A 19466-nucleotide genomic window follows, 5' to 3' on the forward strand; every position below is an offset into this window, starting at 1 on the left:
TATTTGTGTAGTGCGATATAAAATGCACGTTCTTAACGTTGTGCAGGAAATAAGTATTAATAATTATGTTACGTATGACGACCTTTAAGATGTGAAATTTATAACGCTATATTTACATGTTTTATTTATACCGTGAAAAAGGTTAATAAAACTCCAGCATTTGATGTAGATAATGAAACGTCAATGGATTAGCGCCTACTTCTTTTACCGCATAAAATATCAAGTTAAATGATATTTTGATAGATTTGATAAATTGAAAATTACGGGAAAGTGTTAACGCTAGAAACATTATCCATTCTAACTTATCTTTTTACTACTATTTTTAGTATTAAAATTTACTACTATCGTTTCTATCTTTTTGTGGCAAACGAATTCGTAGAAGTACATCGCTGGTCAAAGTTATTAGGATAGCTGATATTCAGGACAAATTAAATATTTTTCATTATCAAACGTTAGTCGTGAAATTTCCAAACAATTGAATTACTCGATCGGTTACGTCTGTAAGAGACTCGTTATTAAACCTGTCGTGAAAGTTCTGCGCGAGAATGTACATACCTAGCGATGCGCGGAGTAGAGTGTCGAAATTCTTTGAAGATTCTCGGGGAAAAAGAGGAACGAGGGAACGTGAAAGCGGAAAAACGCGAAGACACGGGCATGGGAAATTTTGTCTGAGAAGGTTCCAAAGCCTGGAGAGAGCTGGAACTCGCACGCGACCCTTGACATTACCTGCCCTACATAAATGACCCAGATCCCCATGACTCCGTTCTTGCAATTTCTACTGGACAATAGTGTGATCCAATAACGGCCATAGAACGCCGTAGTCGATGATGATCGCTTGATTCGCGCCAGCTACTAACGATCTGATGCTAATAATTCCATGAAAAGGAATCCCAAAGTCGAGAGAAACTCTCTACGGTCTCCCTTAACGCAATTTATTTGGGAGAATTTCTCGGAAGAATTTCGTTTGCGCGAACAAGGGAGCCGGTTGATGGTGAGAATTTACTTCTTGATCGAGCCACTTGCTTGTAATTCTCTTTCGTCGATCGAAACGTCGAATACAAAGGGAATACGTGAAATTGCGAGTCTTCCTTTAAATCTCGCTGGAAAGTCTCGTTCGAATTACGTCAAGTAACCTGAAGCTGCTTTGTTTGTTTCGACTATTAATATATTTATAATTGAAATATTTTTTCAAGTTTCTACCCTTGTTCTCGTTAGTCTAGTTGTTTATCGTCGAGTCTCTTGGATTCGAGAAACTCGACTAATTCGAACGAAGCTTAACTGCTTTAATTCGAAAGCAACTTGAAGTTAAGAAACTCGAGTTCACGTAATGGAAACATATACTGAAGCAAACTATCTTGTAACTTTTATATACTATTTCAAATTAGTTTCATGCTTTATGTATAATTGTGTCTCATTACAACGCCGCTTCAAAGTGTTTTGTATCACCCATACGATATACATATACGTAAAAAGTGCTGGAACACTACTTTGCTGAAACAATGTAACTCGACTAATCCGAACGAGGCTTAAGGTAGGATTTACCAGGGAGGAAATGTCGAAAGCTCGATAAACAAAAACAAGCTCGTGGCTGGGATTCATTTTCATTCTCCCGCGATCGCGTTCTCTTCCCGCAATCTCCCCATCTCCCTGGAGTAAACTAGCACACCAGGAAGCTCGCCGGAAGGTAATAACGCGGAACTCGTTTCGCAATAAATTCACCGCCGATTCGAAACACGTGTCCTGTGCACGACAAGTCCGGCAAACTAAGACATTTCGTGTTTTCCACCTTCGATGGTCGCCGATGGATTCCTTTTGATAGCCGAAGTCTTTTATTTCACACTTCGTTCTTAGACAAAGGGGGTTCGGGTTTCTTTCGTTGTTCCGTTTTCACGGGTACAACGTTGATGTGAGAAAATTCAATTTTTCCTTGACAAGAGGGCAAAGCGTGGTAGAAACGCGAAAGGAGCGCGTTAAGGGTCACTTTTCTTCACTCGTCTCGCGAAATTTTCTCGTCCTATTGCCCCGTTGAACGAGATTTCGCGCTCTGCCGACTGGCGTCACACGGAAATTTCATGGTCGTACGGGTTTCGTGTATCTTGCCTCGGTTTTCCATTGAAACGACATCAGCCGGTTTCCATGGTGATTCCCGGATATGAAGCGGCTCGTAAAATCAATGGAACGAAGTCAAGCGACCGGTAGTCGGCTGGAAGTAATTACGGTATCAGGAACAACGAAATCAGTTGATTTGCACGGACTAAACTTTTTTCTAGGCCGGTCTCGATGACAGCCTCCTTTACGCGGATATTTATCGAGTATGTCCCGCTCGATGTGTTTCAAAAAGTTGTTTCGTTAGCGGAGAAATAGGGTCGCTTTTTGAACCAACTTCATTTTTTTTTTTTTTGTTTTTCACCTCTTTTTTTATACCCCTTATTGTATAGTTATTGGACCAGTCGATTCGTTCACGAGTTCTGAGGCAAATAAAAGCGCGATTTTACATTTTAATCTCGACGACCGCCAGAGGGTTGGGGCTAATACGTCCGCTTTGAAAGTAAATTGGCTTTCCTGTTGATCGCTGGATTCATTGGTAATCGCGCGCAAACCTGAATAATGATGGGTCGAAGGGAAAATTCAAGTGAAGTTAATCAAGATACCGGAAAAATTTCTCTTTTCAGCGAGACGAGACGAGACGAGAGCAGTAGCAGTGAAATATGAACACTTTTATCAGCGCCTCTTTTCGCTCCATGTTTCGCTTATTTTCCACGCCTCTCCGCTTCCAAAGATTTATTTTTTTTCATTAGCAGGACTACCAGATAAATGCGTATTCGAGCGATTTGAACGCAGCAAAGAACTAGACGACTCTGTCAACCACGCCGGCCACGCTCTTGAAAATCCTATCGGGATTAAGCAGCGACCATATTTTCCCTTGTATTTATGGTGATTTACGCGACCCCGTCAGCTGGCTGCATTTGTGTGCATGCAGTCTCATATAATAGACAATGCAGCATCACATGTACGAGCCAATCTCGAATGGAACACGCGTGCGCACAATGGTTGCTACTACTAGTTCGACATACCAACACTAACTACGCGGGCCAAGGCTCGCGGTTTATCCAATTACCGCGAATCCAGGCAAAATGTGGAGTAGTGGAAAGTTCGGAAGATCGCGTCGCGTTTCCTTCGCGTTACTTTGCGAGCTTATCAGCCAAATTTTGCAAGATAGACAGAATCTTAAGGACGCCACGCAATTTTCCAAACAGAGACCGATGTCTCGACGAATTTACGTGACTCACGAAAGTATGTCGACACTTTTACGAATACATAGTTAGAGCTAAGAATCATAAATCACATGTAAATTGGTCTTTCGAGAACTCGAACTTAATTATGCTCTTTGTTACGATTATGCGTTTCAAATTCTAAAAACATTATCCTCCACTCAATTTCGTAGTTATCCGAGTCATAACTTTTCCGTCTGCCGAGATATGTTTTCATAATGTGAAAAAAATATATTGGATTTTCCAGTTCGTATTTATTTCCAACTGTTGCCAATATACCAATTATCAATTATAATCGTGAAATAATCGTGAGATTTTGAAACGTTTCGTACAATATACATATATTGACAAAAGATTTTTACAAGAATTGGAATATTCTCGTGAGCCAGCGTATGTAAATTTGTTCGAGAAACGGCGACGTTCAGAATTTCTTAGAGATTTTACACATACAAACTGAAAACTGGAAAAGAATAGAAGCTGGGTCATTCTGCATGCGCCGCGCGCAGACGATCGACATCCTTCCACTTGTTTGTCTTTTCTCACGGTCTTTTCCTGTTTCTAACACGCATTCATACATACCATTCTCTTTTATGATTCTATCTCTACCTGTCTGTATAATATTCTTTCTTGTGTTTCTATTGCACAGGCGCATCGCGGGCCGGCTGTCGTGCAGGTACAAATTTCCACGCAAAAGTTCCAAATTCTCTGCACAAAGACACCTTAGGCGTCTATAGTTTATCTTATTGTTAGTCTCTTTCAGCTAGAATGCGTCCCTTCGGGGGATCAGTAGCACTTACTTAGTTACGTAGACGTGGCAAGACGTTCATCCCTGTCTCGCTGTTAGTAGAGAGCGAAACAAAGCTTCTTAGCATTATCAATTAACTATTTATCAACTAAACATTATCGAGATATCCTATTAGCAAGACTGTTTACAGATAGATCGCTTTCATTCGACACCTATTGCGATAGCTGAAACACTGAATGCGTAGTGTTTTTGCGTTACGTTTTATTCGGATATTTTCCAATTATATTCAAATTTAACACGCGAAAGAAGAGTAAAAAAGAAAAAAAGAAAACGGTAGGGTGACTCGAGATTTTGTTCATTGCAAATCGGCAATTTCGTATCGACGAGTTACTCCGACTCGCCGATGTGTCTCTCGAATTAGAAAGATTACGTTTCGTTGATTCCGCGTACAGCATGAAAAATTCGACGATGCATGAACATTTTTCACCTAGTCCGCATGTCTCGTTTGTGTTCGATGCGTTTTACTATCGTTAGTACCACGAAACGCCACTTTAGTGCGATGCAAGAACAAGTTCGAGAAAGCTCGAGCAGAATTTTTTTAACCCTAAACCATTCTCTTTTGTAGGTAAGTGAACCGCTCGCTCGATGAAGCAGTAATCCGATCGGTAAGTCAGCTTTTCTTGGAAACTTTACGAGTTCACGCGAAAGCTCGATGCGCTTGTAGTCGGTACAACAGAGCTGTCGGAAAGCTCCGTCCAATGGTATACCGACAGCGTCGGTACTTTGCTCGATCTATACTACTTGCGTCGTATTTATCGTCCGAACTCCTTGCTAGTTTCCTGCCATGATCGTTGACGATATGTTTAGTAATTTCATGCGACTCCAAGAACGCTGTTCCCATGCACCGATGCTTAATAATCGCTAATAATAGCAGGAAGATTTAATCAAAATATACGATCTTATCTATAGAAAACAAATACCGACCATTCAGAGGGTTTAATTAGACAATTTAAAGACGCTTTATTTATTTAAACAAAACCAGTTAGTGCTCGATTAAATAATCTTCTGTCGACTGAATTCATTCGTCTGAACTACAATTATATAAACGAAAAATCGTGAATAGTAAGGGGAATCAGTATGATTTTATTATATGAAATATTTGTCCCGCGATAGGTCCACGATGTTCAGTAGATGGCAAGACCATTTTTATCCTCTTCGACGATTGAATTAGATATATCCCCAACGTTACTTAGTAGCAAATCGCAGAGGGCGTAAGAAACACTCTGATTTTTTTCGAACTCGATATTGCAGAACGTAAGACACGAGATTCTACGACAGGTTTATTCTGTATTTAGTTAACGAGCTCAAGTATATAGAATTGAACACATATAGATTGAAACGAAATGTATGCAAATTTCACAAAATGAAAGAGAGATCAATTTCCGCTCGATACATAGAGAACGTAAATGATCGTATTTCTCTGTACTTGCTTCGTGTTCGCTCACGTTCCCGGAAAATCACCATGGATAATTTAGCGATTTCAACGAACTTGACTATCGACAGGCATGTTATACAAATAACTGTTGTCGACACGAGTCACAGATATTTTATTACATATCGATTTGAAAAAGTCGATACAAGTCAGCTCTGTTTAACCTGTATTCCTTTTACCTAACATTAATGCGTCGATGCGACAGTCGATGGGATTCGAGAAAACGTAAATAATACGATTAATGTTATATTCTCAAAAGAATGCGATCAAATAGAGTCGTGGATCAAAATACATGGACAGGTAGTAGAAATAGATATCGATAAAGTTCTGTTAAGTAACTGCTTCCATACATAAACTAAATATCAATTCCAATTATTTATTAAATAATCTATGCGCTACAAGGATATGTAATATTTAGAATCTAAGCATATATATGAAAGTATAGTACTACTAGTTCGATTAAATTTCATTGATACCTACCTCCAGTATCTGCCCATTTGTTTTTGTCCCAAGTGTATATATTAGGTTGTCCCAAAAGTTTCTTTCGCTTTATAAGGAAATAATAGATGCACAACATTTTCTCTTTTATATTATTTTATTGAATTATGTATGATCCGTTTTGTCCGATCCAATAGAACGTCCATTGATAGAACATTACGATATGACCCATTTTGTTCCATCGAATTGGACAAAATGGATCATACGAATATACCAAGCCAAGTAGTAACCACGCGGTCGTCTGACCATCGCGGGCTAATACTACTGTCACCATGTCGCTCGACATAAAATATTCATTTCTGCGTAGAGGAAAAAGCGTTTCCGTGCCAAGGTCGCGTGCCAGGTCAGTTCAACGATAGTCTCGCGCTTCTCCATGTGATTCAACAGATATACACGCGCGCGATCGTTGCGATTCGCAGGATCGAGCGGGCAGACGCAAGAAAAAGTGGGCAACCCCTCGAGCCGAATTGCGTTAGGTCGTTGAGCCAGACGATCGTCTTTTTGCGGGGCTAAAAAAATTGTTTGACAAACGCCACGAAGACTCGCGTGCCTTCTTAGATAAAGTCACGCCGCATAAATCAGCGGAGCCGGTGATCTTTCTCCTGGTTTCTTATCGCGGCTTCACATCCGAGCGGCTAGTGGAGCGCACCCGGCGCAGCAGAAAGAACATTCCGAGGAACACACCGAGCTATTATTCCAAGCGCAGCTGGCACCGGTATTATTGGAAAGCTGCGCGTCCAACATGCATAGAATTTCCAGAGGTGTCGTTCGAACGGTCAATTAGAATTCGCGAGGAATCTCTACCGTTTACTCCGCGTTAGAATCGCGATCGAATTGTCGAATTCCCAAAGCGCGAAAGTATTCGAACAGTCGTATCGAAACCTTTCGCGATTGTATTGTGCGTGTTGCGCGGAACATTTCGATATTTCCTTAACGTTATAACGTGACCAGACTATTGTCATTGTATTGGTGAAGCCTGAATCGAAACGAGTTTCACTGAGATTACATAAATACATATTTAAACGGCCAATTATTTATTATGTTAACAAGTCTGTCTGTTGAACGCTTATTATATATTTAAGATGTGTAAATATATGTTTGCAATAAATGTGGCTTTTATATATATTTTTAGATTCGTTTCGAATTCAACCAATACAGGCATCACAGACTGTTAATAAAATATCAAAATGTTTTACAATCGTGCACACAATATATGCACAAAAGTTATTCATACACATGTTTAAATATTTTAACGAATCACCGTATTTGTCTGTCTCTGCGATTTTATGCCTGGGATATAATTTGTATATCAATCATGAATTGTATTTTAAACTTCGCTATTTGCTTTCAATATTTTAATTGGCTGTTGAGAAGAAGAGAGATTATTTTAGAAAAGGGGAATTGTATCGTATTTCTATAATTTTACTCCGAGCGAGAATTACTTGCGGTTTTGACGTCAGATAATTGACAGACCGTTTACCTTTGATTCCATTCACTTGTAATCATTTTGTATTGCACATTGTTACGTGTATAAGCTAAGGGAATATCAATGTATCAATTGCGAGTATAAAAATTGTACGTTCTGTTGCATTCTTCTTATCCGAGGATTAGATAAACGAAATTTTTTTTCTGAAAGACACAGCTGCATCCGGTTTAACCACACTCTTATTGAATTTATGATAAAGTTGTACGGTTGTTCTACCGCGTACCATATGAGTACGTAGCCGAGAATTTTATTTTCCTCGATAACGAGGTAGTTTAAAGCGGTCACTTTTCAATTCGTGAAAGAGTTTATGATCCACTGGTATTCCCAATTTTAATATTTTTCGCTTTCTACTGTAATCTCCTGGGAACCGTAAAAGTATCCCTAGCCATTGTTTCTACGTAAACGACTCGTGAATGGAATAGGAAAATTAATAGTTAATTTCGCCGCTCCTTTGAAATTTATTCTCGTAGCTAAACAGGCGTTTTAATTCCAACGTGATTCTCGGATTAGATTCATGAGAGAAGTTGTCAGCGGAAGTTGACCTGCTGGAACAGCGCCTACGCGTTGTGAAAATATAATGAGCGTATCATCGATGGGTTAATTCGTAAACGACGCTTTAATTACAAACCTCGTTTACGTAAATAGAATCAGTCGTCTTCGAGAAGACAAAGGATAGGTAATTCGATTGTACGAATTACGCTGATTTGATCTTTGATCGGATTTGATTTCTCTCTCTAACTATTACTATCAACATCGCAATATTCCCGTCAAGGGAATATTCGTATTACTCGAGGCAGATTTCGGCGCGGATCTTTAGTCGTTTTAATGTTTGATGCTGAGAGGCGAAGAGGTATTTATTTCGCTGCTGCCTTCTCCGGTGTTTCCCGCCGCGCTGATGATAAAAGCATGCAAATTCGCTCGGATTCACGAAGCACGAGCAAGCGCTTTGGTCAGATTATCCCAGAAAACGTGATGCTCTCTGAGCTATCTGCTTTACTTTCCTTTAATCAAGGTCAGGAGATGAGCAGGTCGAAGGAAAATGAAGAAACTTCCCTCACCTCTTTATCCCACCCTCTCCATTGAATTTCGCAAACACGTGGAAAATGACACCTTACAACGTCCCTTTTCACAAGGATTAAACGACTTCTATTGATGTCAGCAACGCAACCTCGTTGCGAATGGATTCCAAACTCGAATACAAATTCGCCGGTGTTGCTGGTGAAGTTCCCTGAGTTGCGATAGCTCGCTACATCGTCGAGAAACGTCGACTTTATTCGACGATATAGCGAGTCAACGACATTTACCAATATTTTCTACCATGGGGAAAAATGATACGAACTAAGAGTTATGTTCGGATGAGACTTTTCGTTCTAGAGCGTTGTCATTTTTTTTACAAAGTCTCTGTTGATACGTGGAAAATATCGTACACCATCGCTCATAAGTATCCGGACACTTTGATCGATTTGTAATCAAAATATGCAAAGTTGATCAAAGTATACGATTCATGAAGAAATATTTCTTTTTTATGATATCACCAGATTATAAATCAAAATTATCTATTAAAAATCCTAACGATATTATACGATATTTTACCGTTTACTATACACAACGTTCATCGGTAAGCTTCCCACAAAAATATCTCGAAAACAATCCCTTTTGGGAAAAGATACTAAATACCACTATGATCGGTGTTCGAATGGTGAGCCATTGTAGTTACATGTACGAACAATGAAGCGTCTGAAAGCTCCCACGAGGCAAAGATGATTAAAATCGTGCACGCTAAACAACATGCGAAAGGAACGCGTCAGAAATTCCGATACATCGACTGACGTTTAACTGAATTCTACTTGTTTCGCTATAGTATTGTGGAGAAAGGGAAATCGAGAGATATTTCATTCGACGTCGGGGAATAATGGCATTGGAGAGGTTCGTGGCTCTTCGAGACCGTTTGTGTAACGTACGTCAGGCAAACGCGCCGGTGGCACCTGTCAATAGTTTCCAAAGGAAGTTTTACAAAAGTTTCAGCAGCACGAAAGGACAGTCCGTAGCCGCTAACACGCCAGTCCTTTGACAGCCGATATTCTTCTGTATATTTTTTTTTTTTCTTCTCGACAGAGACTTTATCCTTTAAACGAAAATCTCGCAATCAGGAGGGAAAACGTGTTTACCATTGAACTCGTTTTAACTTCGCGACAATCCCAATTAGTTGCACGATCTAACGTCGACGAATTGGTCGATGGAAAAACTTACCAGGCGAAAAAGAGTGGTTTAAATGGAACAAGCGTTTCGTAACGTGGCGAGCCGTCGTTAAGCACGCAGCCAGCCTCCCTTCTCAGATTCTCCAGAATTTTAAGATGCCGTAATTCTTGGAACGTCGGATCTTTAGTCATACACAATCCCTCGCTTACGTGGAAGATTTAGCCCCGAGGTCTTGTTGGTTTGTAACAGTAATTAAAGTTGGCAAGGGCTCGAGGAGAAATTATAAAGCTACAAAGATCACGAGCCGCGTTGCTTTTACGAATTCTTACCTTGCGGCGTAAAATTTTACCGATCGCCCTCTTCCCACCTGACTTTCAACCTTTTAATCGCTTTCAATAGATCAATACAGGGTGTCTCTGAATTCGCAGTATATGCGAAATTTTTCGGCGTTACACCTCCTTGCTAGTCATGGTCTCCTAATATAAAATCCCAATTTCGGTCAAAAACCTGCGTCGGTTCTCGAGAAATTCGCTGTTCAAAATTTCTCGAAAGTATGTCGCATTCAGATATTCGTAGAAGTATTTTTTGGAGAACCTTCGCGTGCCATCTTCTTATCTGTCATATTCTCATTTAAAATCACAGCAAGACTGAAATATGTATATAAATTGGAGATTACGACAGGGTTTGATCTGCCATAAACACATACATAAATGTGATTTAGTTTCACATAAAAGCACTGTCTAATAATTTCTGGTTTAGCATCGTGTATTACGCATTTCGTGTTTATTATCTGGCTTTCATCGTTGCGAAACAGAATTTGTTCATCAATAAACGATGTAACGACCATCAATCGATATTACAGAATCACGAAATGGGACATAAGCTAAAGATACTTACGAAACAGTTTGTGTAATAGTTGCATGCAACTGTTTCATGACTCACGTGTTCGTCGAAGACGGACGTCACTCGCAGCCGCTGTCAGCGCCATATTTTTCGAAAATGAGAATTTCCAAGCGGAAACTATTCGACTAGAGAGAGAGCACAGTGAAGTACATGGCTCTCTGATCGCATGAAGCAAAATCACCGAGCTAAATTACAACGGTAGACTACACCGCTTTGATCGATCGATCGATCGAACTCTAGCTGTGCAATAAAGACAAACCGCTGCGTATTTTTACGTTCGATAGATCTCCGAGGATTGGCTCGTAAGAAATCCAACGTGGCGAGCCCTGGAATTGAATGGGATCTCGTGGAATTTCGAACGTTCCGCTACAACGCAACGTGACAACGTTTTCTCCAACGTCGTGCACGTTTTTCTATTAAATTTGTCACCGATAATTTTCCTCTCAGCGTGTCGTTCGAAGCTATTTCAGGAAGAAATACAAGTGCTTCGTCAATGGATCCCAGCATTGGTTCAATGAAACGCTATACGAGACAGGATTCGATAACCTAGATTACAAGGACGATGTTTAGTCAGAGAATCTTCGCTTCACACGATGACTGTCTCTTCCGTGGACAGGCTAACTGCCCTTCAAACCATACGAAGATAAATCTTGACAGAGATAACGATTATGTACCTTGACACGAGATAACGTGTAGTTTGGACACGAGTTGAAAACACGGGGATAAGTGGGAAGCTAAGGGAGAGACATTCACCCTGAGGATGGCGTAGGTAAACGTGGAAGATACACGTTAGAGCACATTGGTCGTTGGTTCCGTAGACCAACACGGATGATGCTCTCGGGGGTCGGGACAAGCTCCGGAGAAGCTCTGATCGTGGCGGTCGTGCGGGGCTTCGAGCTTGCGCACTGTCTTCGAAATCGCAGAGTCGGTGCGCGAGGGGCGCGTGGCGGCACCGGGGGTGTCAGTCACGGCCCATCTGCCTACCATCGAGCACGTAAGTCCGCAAGCGGTTACTTTTTTCCCCCCTCTGTCAAACTGTGTTTCCTTTATATCCCTTTTCTCAACCTATTTCTTGTTTACTTTATTTCCTTTCATCTTTCAGTCACCCTCTTTTCAACGACTCGATCTTTTCTCCATGGTCTTCTGTCATCTCGAACCCTGTTACGACGTCCGATTCACCAACTTTAAATTATCTCCTTCACGACCTTGAAGCTCGTTCAGTTAGCTTTTTCGAGGCAACGGCCAACGAACAGAAAGGCGAGAATCGAATTTCCCGGAAGTGTGTAAAAAAAAGGACGTACTAGCCACGGCGGACGATCCATCCGCCGGCAGTTTCTCAGTGATTATGTCAAAAATGGCGGGTACCGTTGGCCGATTCCGTGACAATCACCAGCTTCTGAAAGTCTCCAGGGAGGTAGACTCGGTCAACTCGGGAACAAGTGCTCGCGGTTTCTTTTGTGCAGTTTAAGTGGCCGCCTTAAGCGCGGACCGTTTTTTTGTCGGAACGAATCGACGTCCCGTTGAGCGAGTGAGACGGCTTTCGGAAGTAAGGTGCCCTCTCTCTTCTCGTTCCGCAGGAAATGGATTTCCTCCATCGAATGTCTTTTTCTTCGCTAAAATCCCCGATAAAAAGGTTGTTTCAATCGTTTATTGGAAACATTTTTCCACGCACCGTGTGGTTCTTTTCGTAGCGTGATTCCCCACTCGTATGAATCGTTGACTCATACTACTTGCTCCTCCGACCTGTCATTTTTCTCGGCCCTTTTCAACGAATTTTTGGTGAAATTTTAGAAACGTACTTTTCGTCGAAGTTCCATTGAGCAGTTTTCCATGATCGTTGACGATCGTTTAGTTGACTGAATATTGAATCTTTTATCGCGCTACTCCTAAATGGTTTCCTAAATTCTTTCGTAACGTTCCTGAGTGAATTGTTCTTCCAAAAGGTGGAATCGCGTGAATCTTTGAAAAAGAAGGTGGCTTAAAAGTTTCACGCTCGTCGACGATTTCCCTTGTGTCAGCGTAACACGTGATATACGCGTGACACGTTCAATTTTCCGCAGCGTATTCTCATAAAAAATTAGCTCTTCCGCCGGCAACAATCCTGCAAATAACTACACCTTATTCATAGAGCTACTAATAATTCGAGTAATAACGAAAACGCTCTTTTAAGGGTGCGCGATGTTTCATTAGACGATTGTTTTCGCTTTCGTGTCGTATACGCGTTCGATTAACTTTTCAAAGTGAAACGCGATGACAAGCGCTTTTCTCGCAGCTGTCCGTTGGCCAATTGAATTAGACGTATGCATGATGTCTTACGCAAGGTCAACCTGTTTCTTTCACGAGATTAAATAACACGATTAAATATGACCACGTGCATTGCAATCAGAGACAAAGACGAGCTTCCTATACGCCTCCCAATACGTAGATTGTCAATGGAAGAAAGGCTTAACCTGTTAACCGGCTCGTTTCTTAACCAAAAACGTTTGTAATATTAAATCGAAACGTATTAATTTCGGTTAAATTGACTTTAATTCCCGCACATGGAAATATAATATGACTTATCTTTAGCAAATATTAGATTGGTAAATAAAGAGATTAAGAGATTCCTAATAAAAAGAAGCCTTGTCAATTGTTTGTAATTTTTAGGTAATAATGCATTCCAGTAGTGAAAACCTAAAACTCGCTAGGCGTAGTCTTGTTACGGACGCTTCGATCATTGTGTCTGAGAAACCGGCAATCTGAATAACGAGTTTGCCCGGTTAACAGGTAAAATTCTTTTACAGCAAACTTCGCTTTGTTGCCGGGATTTGCATTTCATTGGCTTCCTAAAATAAATGAAAAGCACGAAACGAAGCAGTCCTTGCTACTTTCCTTTAATGTAGAAACTTCCACATCCACATTTCATCCACATGATAAAAAAAATATTGGAACTGGTAGAAACAGCTGTTAGTACTTTTATTATAGTTTCCGCTTAACGTAGAAACGATTTTAACCACTGTGGAAAAGATCAGAGTTGGTCAGATTCGCTTGTATCCTACTCCCGAAATCCACGTTTCCTACATTTCTTTACGATCGAACCTAACCGGTACTTTATATAAATCGATACGATCGATCGTCGAGGTTAACGTTGCCGTAAAGTCCAGTCCAATGACTGGACCATTTCTGTACCGGTGTTTCCGATCGAAAGGTACATTTCGAAAGCGTGAGAAACGTAATACCTAGCAGGATCGCTCGATAACGAGGGATCTCGTGCTGCCTGTCTCGTTTCGCGGAATAATAGTGGCCGACTATTATTCAGTCGTCTGACCTGGGCGCTTAAACATTCCGCACGTTCACCATTTTACGTTGCACAGGCGATCGACTCGACGCGTTCAATCACAGTAGTGGATTCGAACGAGCGCCAGAGCTCGCTCTTTGTTAATGCTGATTTGTTGCCAGTGCTGTATCAAAGCGTTTCGAAGATCGGCTCTTGAAAAAGCTGAATGAAAAACACGCTCGCGTCCATTTAACGCGCAACGTTATGGATCCGGACGCGCGACAGGTGTAATCAGAGGGATACAGGCATCCCTGCGAACGAACGATAAAACCACGTCCGCGCAAGATTGATAGTATTCCGATTGAAATTTTCGCCTTGGTATCCGCGACACTCGTTCACAAATGAGCGACGGAAGTATGCATTTGCAGAATTTAATTCTGAAACCTTTTGACTGTTCTATCGCATAATATTCTGTCATTTACGGGCAGCTCGTGGCCGTAGGATTTAGCGACCACGAAAGACAGTTTATATAACTGCAGATTTTTCAGCGATAGTTTTTAATAATATTATTCTTGTATTATACACAGTTGTAACAGTACGTAGATTTCGTCAAAGTGTGACAAATTAATAATTCACAGTAAAGGTTGAATCTGGAATGTGGCATGTCATGATTAAATACTCTATAATCCGGATAACTGTTCATATTTCATAAAATATTACTAATTTACGGATAAATCGAATTGATATGATTTCATTGCTCGTGATCATCGTAATTACCTATAATAGGATATTACGGCGTGATTAAATCGTGTTGGTCCCTATCTTTAGATTTCTTAATTTCTGAATTAGAAATGCAATCAGAATTATGATCAGATCAATGTACTTCAGATCAGATAAAATATTTTTCGAAAGTTTTTCTAAATATAGAAAAATGTCAATACAATTAATAACAAATTAAATGGTAGGTTTACGAAATGATACATATAATAAGCGGTAAAATTGATTATTCTTAGGTTTCTAAATCGTTAATTTATAATAGCTATGAAAAATATGACTTTCTACTTGTTCGAATGTTTTCGCGAGCTACTTTCGATAACATGTAATATCGACGAATTACAATCACGTAACAAGGTTATGTTAAAACGTGCACGCCGAATAGAACAGTGCAGAGCGAAGAAATATTACATTGTCATTTCGCTCGGCGAATCGATAACCAGGTTATGGAAGCCCGTAAACCTATAAAATGACTTTGGGTGTTAGCTTATCTTATCGCGTTCCTTCCTTCATTTTCTTCAAATTTCCACGCACAGAAAAAGATACCAATCGTCTGACGCATTTTCCATTTCGAAGAACCACACGACGAAAGTGAACCAGCCACTGATCAAACCTGTTGCCCATTCGCTCAAATTACTCCAATTAATATCCGTATTGCGTGTCGAACGTTGTTAAAGCTCGCGCGCCTCCAATAATTTTCCTCAATTTACCAATTATGCCTGTTTCTAAATTGACGCCCTCGAACAGAATACGTTTCTGTAAATAGTAACTACCAGTAGCAACGAAATCGCGAGAGTAACTCCTCGTGTCACGTGTGAAAGATCAACTTTCTAAACGATCACGTCTATTAACTTCGTCACGACGAAAGAGAAACGCGTTGTATCTTCGAAATGGTCGCGAAAAAATTTCGGTTGCAGGGCTCTAATTATTTGGTGGTATAATCGAGCAGATAGATAAGCATCTAAAGAGTAACGTGTCGACGCGAGAAACGTATACGATGGTCATTGATCGCGTTTTGAGGTAATCGACCTTAACGTAAAACATACGAAATACAGACTGACGTATGAACAAATTCTATCCTCTATGTTATCAACTTATTTTTTCACATAAAAGCACCCCTCTGTCGATTATATAGTTATCGAGATACTTTATATATCGATTTAGTCGAACTGTAATAGTCGCGTGAGTGGCAATGGTTGATCTTCTTTTGCCAACGGTTATCATTTTCGAAGGTCTAAGTGATTCACGATAGCGAATTATTTTTAGAAACTTCTGACACACAGGCTACGTAGTTATTATTTCTTGTCAACGTTCACAGGTATAGATCGGTCACAGGGAGAAGAGATTTCGGGGCTTATTGTTCGCGAAGTCGTTGCACCCTCGATAACATTCCTCCATTTTCAACGACGATGTTGGTCGAAGGGAATTATTGACGAGGAGAGAAACGACGAGAAAAGTTTTTAACGTTTAAATCCGTGCAGCCTGTTGGTGTATTTCTAAGAAAAACGTTTGGTTTCTAGGTATTTAAGCCACGAAACGAGCCTAATAAGATCGCAAGGACTTAAGCGACTCATGCTTCGTTCAATTACACGCGAGCGTTGTTCACGCGAGACTATGAAACATAGTCGTGAAACGAAACTCTGACAAATGATATTTGCGTAAAGCTGTTACGCCGACGGCTCGCAAATTCTCGCAGAAATATTCCGCTCGCTTGACAAATGTCGTTGATATTTCAGTCAACTGTCTGAAAGACGGTCTCACGCGACATCAAGCCATATAACTTGAAAATCTGAAGAACTCTTGCTCTCGAAGAAGGAACTTATAGCTCGATATAGTGGCTACGATGAACGGAAGAAGAATTTTCACATTTTTTCACGATTACATTAAAGATAAAGTAATATTGTTTGCATGATACGCAAGATTGATTGCTCTATGCAAGGTGCACGATTAGATTAATTCAAACAACCCGATCTTATCCTAAGTTATAGTATCTTGATGATTTTCGTATTAATCATAACGTTCTGAAATTAAAGTAATCTCGTTTAATATATGGGAAAGCAGGGAGCTAATAATATCCTTGCTCAGATTTGAAACGCTATATTTCCTTTGATATGGCATCCTTCTAAGATTTCACGGCGTCTTGATAAACGAACGAACGAAACGCGATGTTCTTTATAAGAGGTTTTCGAGATCACGTTCGGAGAAAATAGAAGTGGCGCGAATGGCGAATACGTCGATATTCCCGAGAGCTTGGCATGCGATTTGAAAGGATTTTTTTCGCTATTCCCGGAGGAGAGCGCGAAGGTTGGCAGGTGGCGATAAACGAGCTACCTCGTCGCATCGGTGAAATTCCAAGCGATCTTGTTTTTGGGCGCACATCGCACATCGCAGAGACCGACTCGCTTGAAATAGGCTCGATTTATTCAGATAATCAACGACAATCGTGCTTCCTCGCGATGTATCTCCTTGTCGTTTACCCCTTCGTTTCCTGCCCGGTTTTCCGTTCGTTGTCTGCACCGTCTTCGCCGGCCGGACCCCTGACCGTTTGTCCCGCGTTTCTTCCGTATTTCGTGGCGCACGGAAACTCTCTCGACCATTCAGTCACGCGACCAACAACTCGGATTTTTCATCTAATCCAAACCCATACGATCGCTACGATTGCGCCGAGGACAATTCGAAAAGCTAGGGTCGTTTTCACGCAAAATATAACATTAGTCGAGTTATATCGACGTAAAAACTAAACTAATATTATTCGTTTCTACTATTTTCTAAAGACACGTAGTTTCGAATCTATCGGGTTATTCCACTCGTCGATCGTTTCACGTTAAAATATTTCTGTTCAACCTCCGAAAGACACGAAGATGCGAAAATTAACGCATTCTGCCAGGATGTTTCCGAATGATTAGACTGTCTCGTCAAGCTTTCCAGTTCTTTACTTAGTAAATGGGTGAACGCTTTTGCAGAGCCGCTGTTTCCGTGTTGCGACCCTTTCCATTACGTTCCAGTCGATTACAGAGTCTCTTTCCGTAACAGAGATGGCCATACAGTTGCACTTGGCCATCGTTCAACTGCCTCTCCTCTTCGACGAGCAATTTCTCCGAGAAGCATTACGCCGTCGCTCTGCTAGAGATGCGCCTATCGTTAATTGGCGCAATTATTTCGATTATTTTCTCAACGAGCAAACCTTCCAGCCTACCATTCGTACTTTTCGTCATTAGCTTCCACCGCGACAGACATTGCAAAATTACTTGGCCGACAATCCCAGCCTTACCTGCAGGCTGACGATCGAACGGATCCCTTCTCATTATCGTGATTACTCTCGAATGCCCATTCAATTCGTAATCTGTTGCTCGCTGGCACTTAAACCGTCGAACGATTTTCCCGAGGAATTTCCCTCGCGGACCAAGGCTTTGACGAACGAAAGCAGAACGAAGGCAGAACGAAGGCGGAACAAAGGCGTGCGAAAACACGCGTTCGTTCGAGCGTACACAGATAAATAGTGAATGACAGAAACGTTTTGCGGGGTGCCCTGCCCTTCCGCAGTTCGATATCGTAAGTAGGACGTGAACCTGGATGGTAGCGTGCGCACGCGTACGCACGTGCACGATTTCGGCACGTAAACCCGGCTGGGTAAATATTCCGGAGCGGGCGACCGTTCGCGAGATTCCTCCTGGCCGACACCGGCCTGACACGTCGAAGACGTTGGCCCAAATTCGAGCCGTCACTCTTTCGTCCTGGATATGCCAACCTTTCAAGAGAGGAACCTTGCCCTGATCTACGCGAAAGTCTAGAAGTATTTAGTCATCAGAGATCTCTTACGCAACTGATTTCTTGCTGAAGTTTTACAAGATACGCGTGTATAATTATTAGCACTATCAATGGATTGTTATGTGGAATTAGTAGAAGGTTGATAATAATCAAAGAAATGAAATTTTAAAAGTCAATTTTACAAACTATCTATTATTCGATTATCCTAGTTGGCGTAGAATCGTAAAATTATGGAAGAGAATTGTATAATTATTATATCAATAAATAATTACATTTTGTAACTTGTTAGTTCATTAATAATTTATTTGTGAATTTTCAAGTTACACACAATACTATTAAATTAACAAATTACGAGTTGTATATTATAGAATTATCTTTTATAATTTTACAGATGGAATTTATCAAATGCTACGAATTTGTAAAATTTATGTATATAATTACATTTAAATCATTACTGGATTTGATACGTAGTAGAAAAGAGTTTATTAGCAGTGATAATTTCATCGATAATTTTAGTAAAATCGTAGAAATATATGCGTGCTTCTTTGAACTGTATTTTATATATTCCCAATAATTTGGAAGTGTCGAAATACTCGTAGACGATAGCGTATCTGAATTAAAAATCGAGAGGCTGTCAGGCTCCATAAGGCGCCTGAAAGAGGGCAAACAATCGAGGTCCACGCTCTGTTTAAATATCACCGAATACTCAAATCGTGCTACTATAGGAGAACCTGTACCTCTTTGTATCTAAATTTTCGGCTATGTTAGCGCTTTTGTTCTTAGGTTATTTGATTAAAATTTCAAAGGATCATCAAGTATCACTTTGCAATTCAGCTGGTTAATTGCCTCCTCCGCAAAACGCAGGACTACGTGCAGGCGTTCGAAGCTAGTTAAACGTAACTTTGATAGTTGAACGTGGCTTTTGATAGCTTAGCAATCTCCTATACATCGCGAAACGTGTCATTCTTCCATTGCACGAGAAGATACAAATAGCAAGAAATTTGATCTCAGCAAGCTTATACGTGGCAACAGGTATGCACTGTCTTCGAGCGTGTTACTTTTAATACACTCGC

General features: G+C 40.7%; 1 protein-coding gene across 6 annotated transcripts in view; it reads left to right on the forward strand.

Annotated features, from left to right (window-relative positions):
- Positions 1-19466, forward strand: part of LOC126922727 (neo-calmodulin-like) — an 85918-nt gene that overhangs the window by 20445 nt on the left and 46007 nt on the right. For 2 of the 6 annotated variants that reach the window (XM_050735587.1, XM_050735590.1), the window contains exon 2: positions 3919-3945. The exons of 2 other annotated variants lie outside the window; for them this stretch is intronic. In XM_050735587.1, the coding sequence (XP_050591544.1) occupies positions 3919-3945 (27 nt within the window). Of the gene's footprint in view, positions 1-3918; positions 3946-11467; positions 11590-19466 lie in introns of those variants that run through there. 2 more of the 6 variants (XM_050735586.1, XM_050735588.1) reach the window with 1 other exon arrangement.

Source organism: Bombus affinis, chromosome 12 (genome assembly GCF_024516045.1).
Source record: "Bombus affinis isolate iyBomAffi1 chromosome 12, iyBomAffi1.2, whole genome shotgun sequence".
Classification (NCBI taxonomy): domain Eukaryota; kingdom Metazoa; phylum Arthropoda; class Insecta; order Hymenoptera; family Apidae; genus Bombus; species Bombus affinis.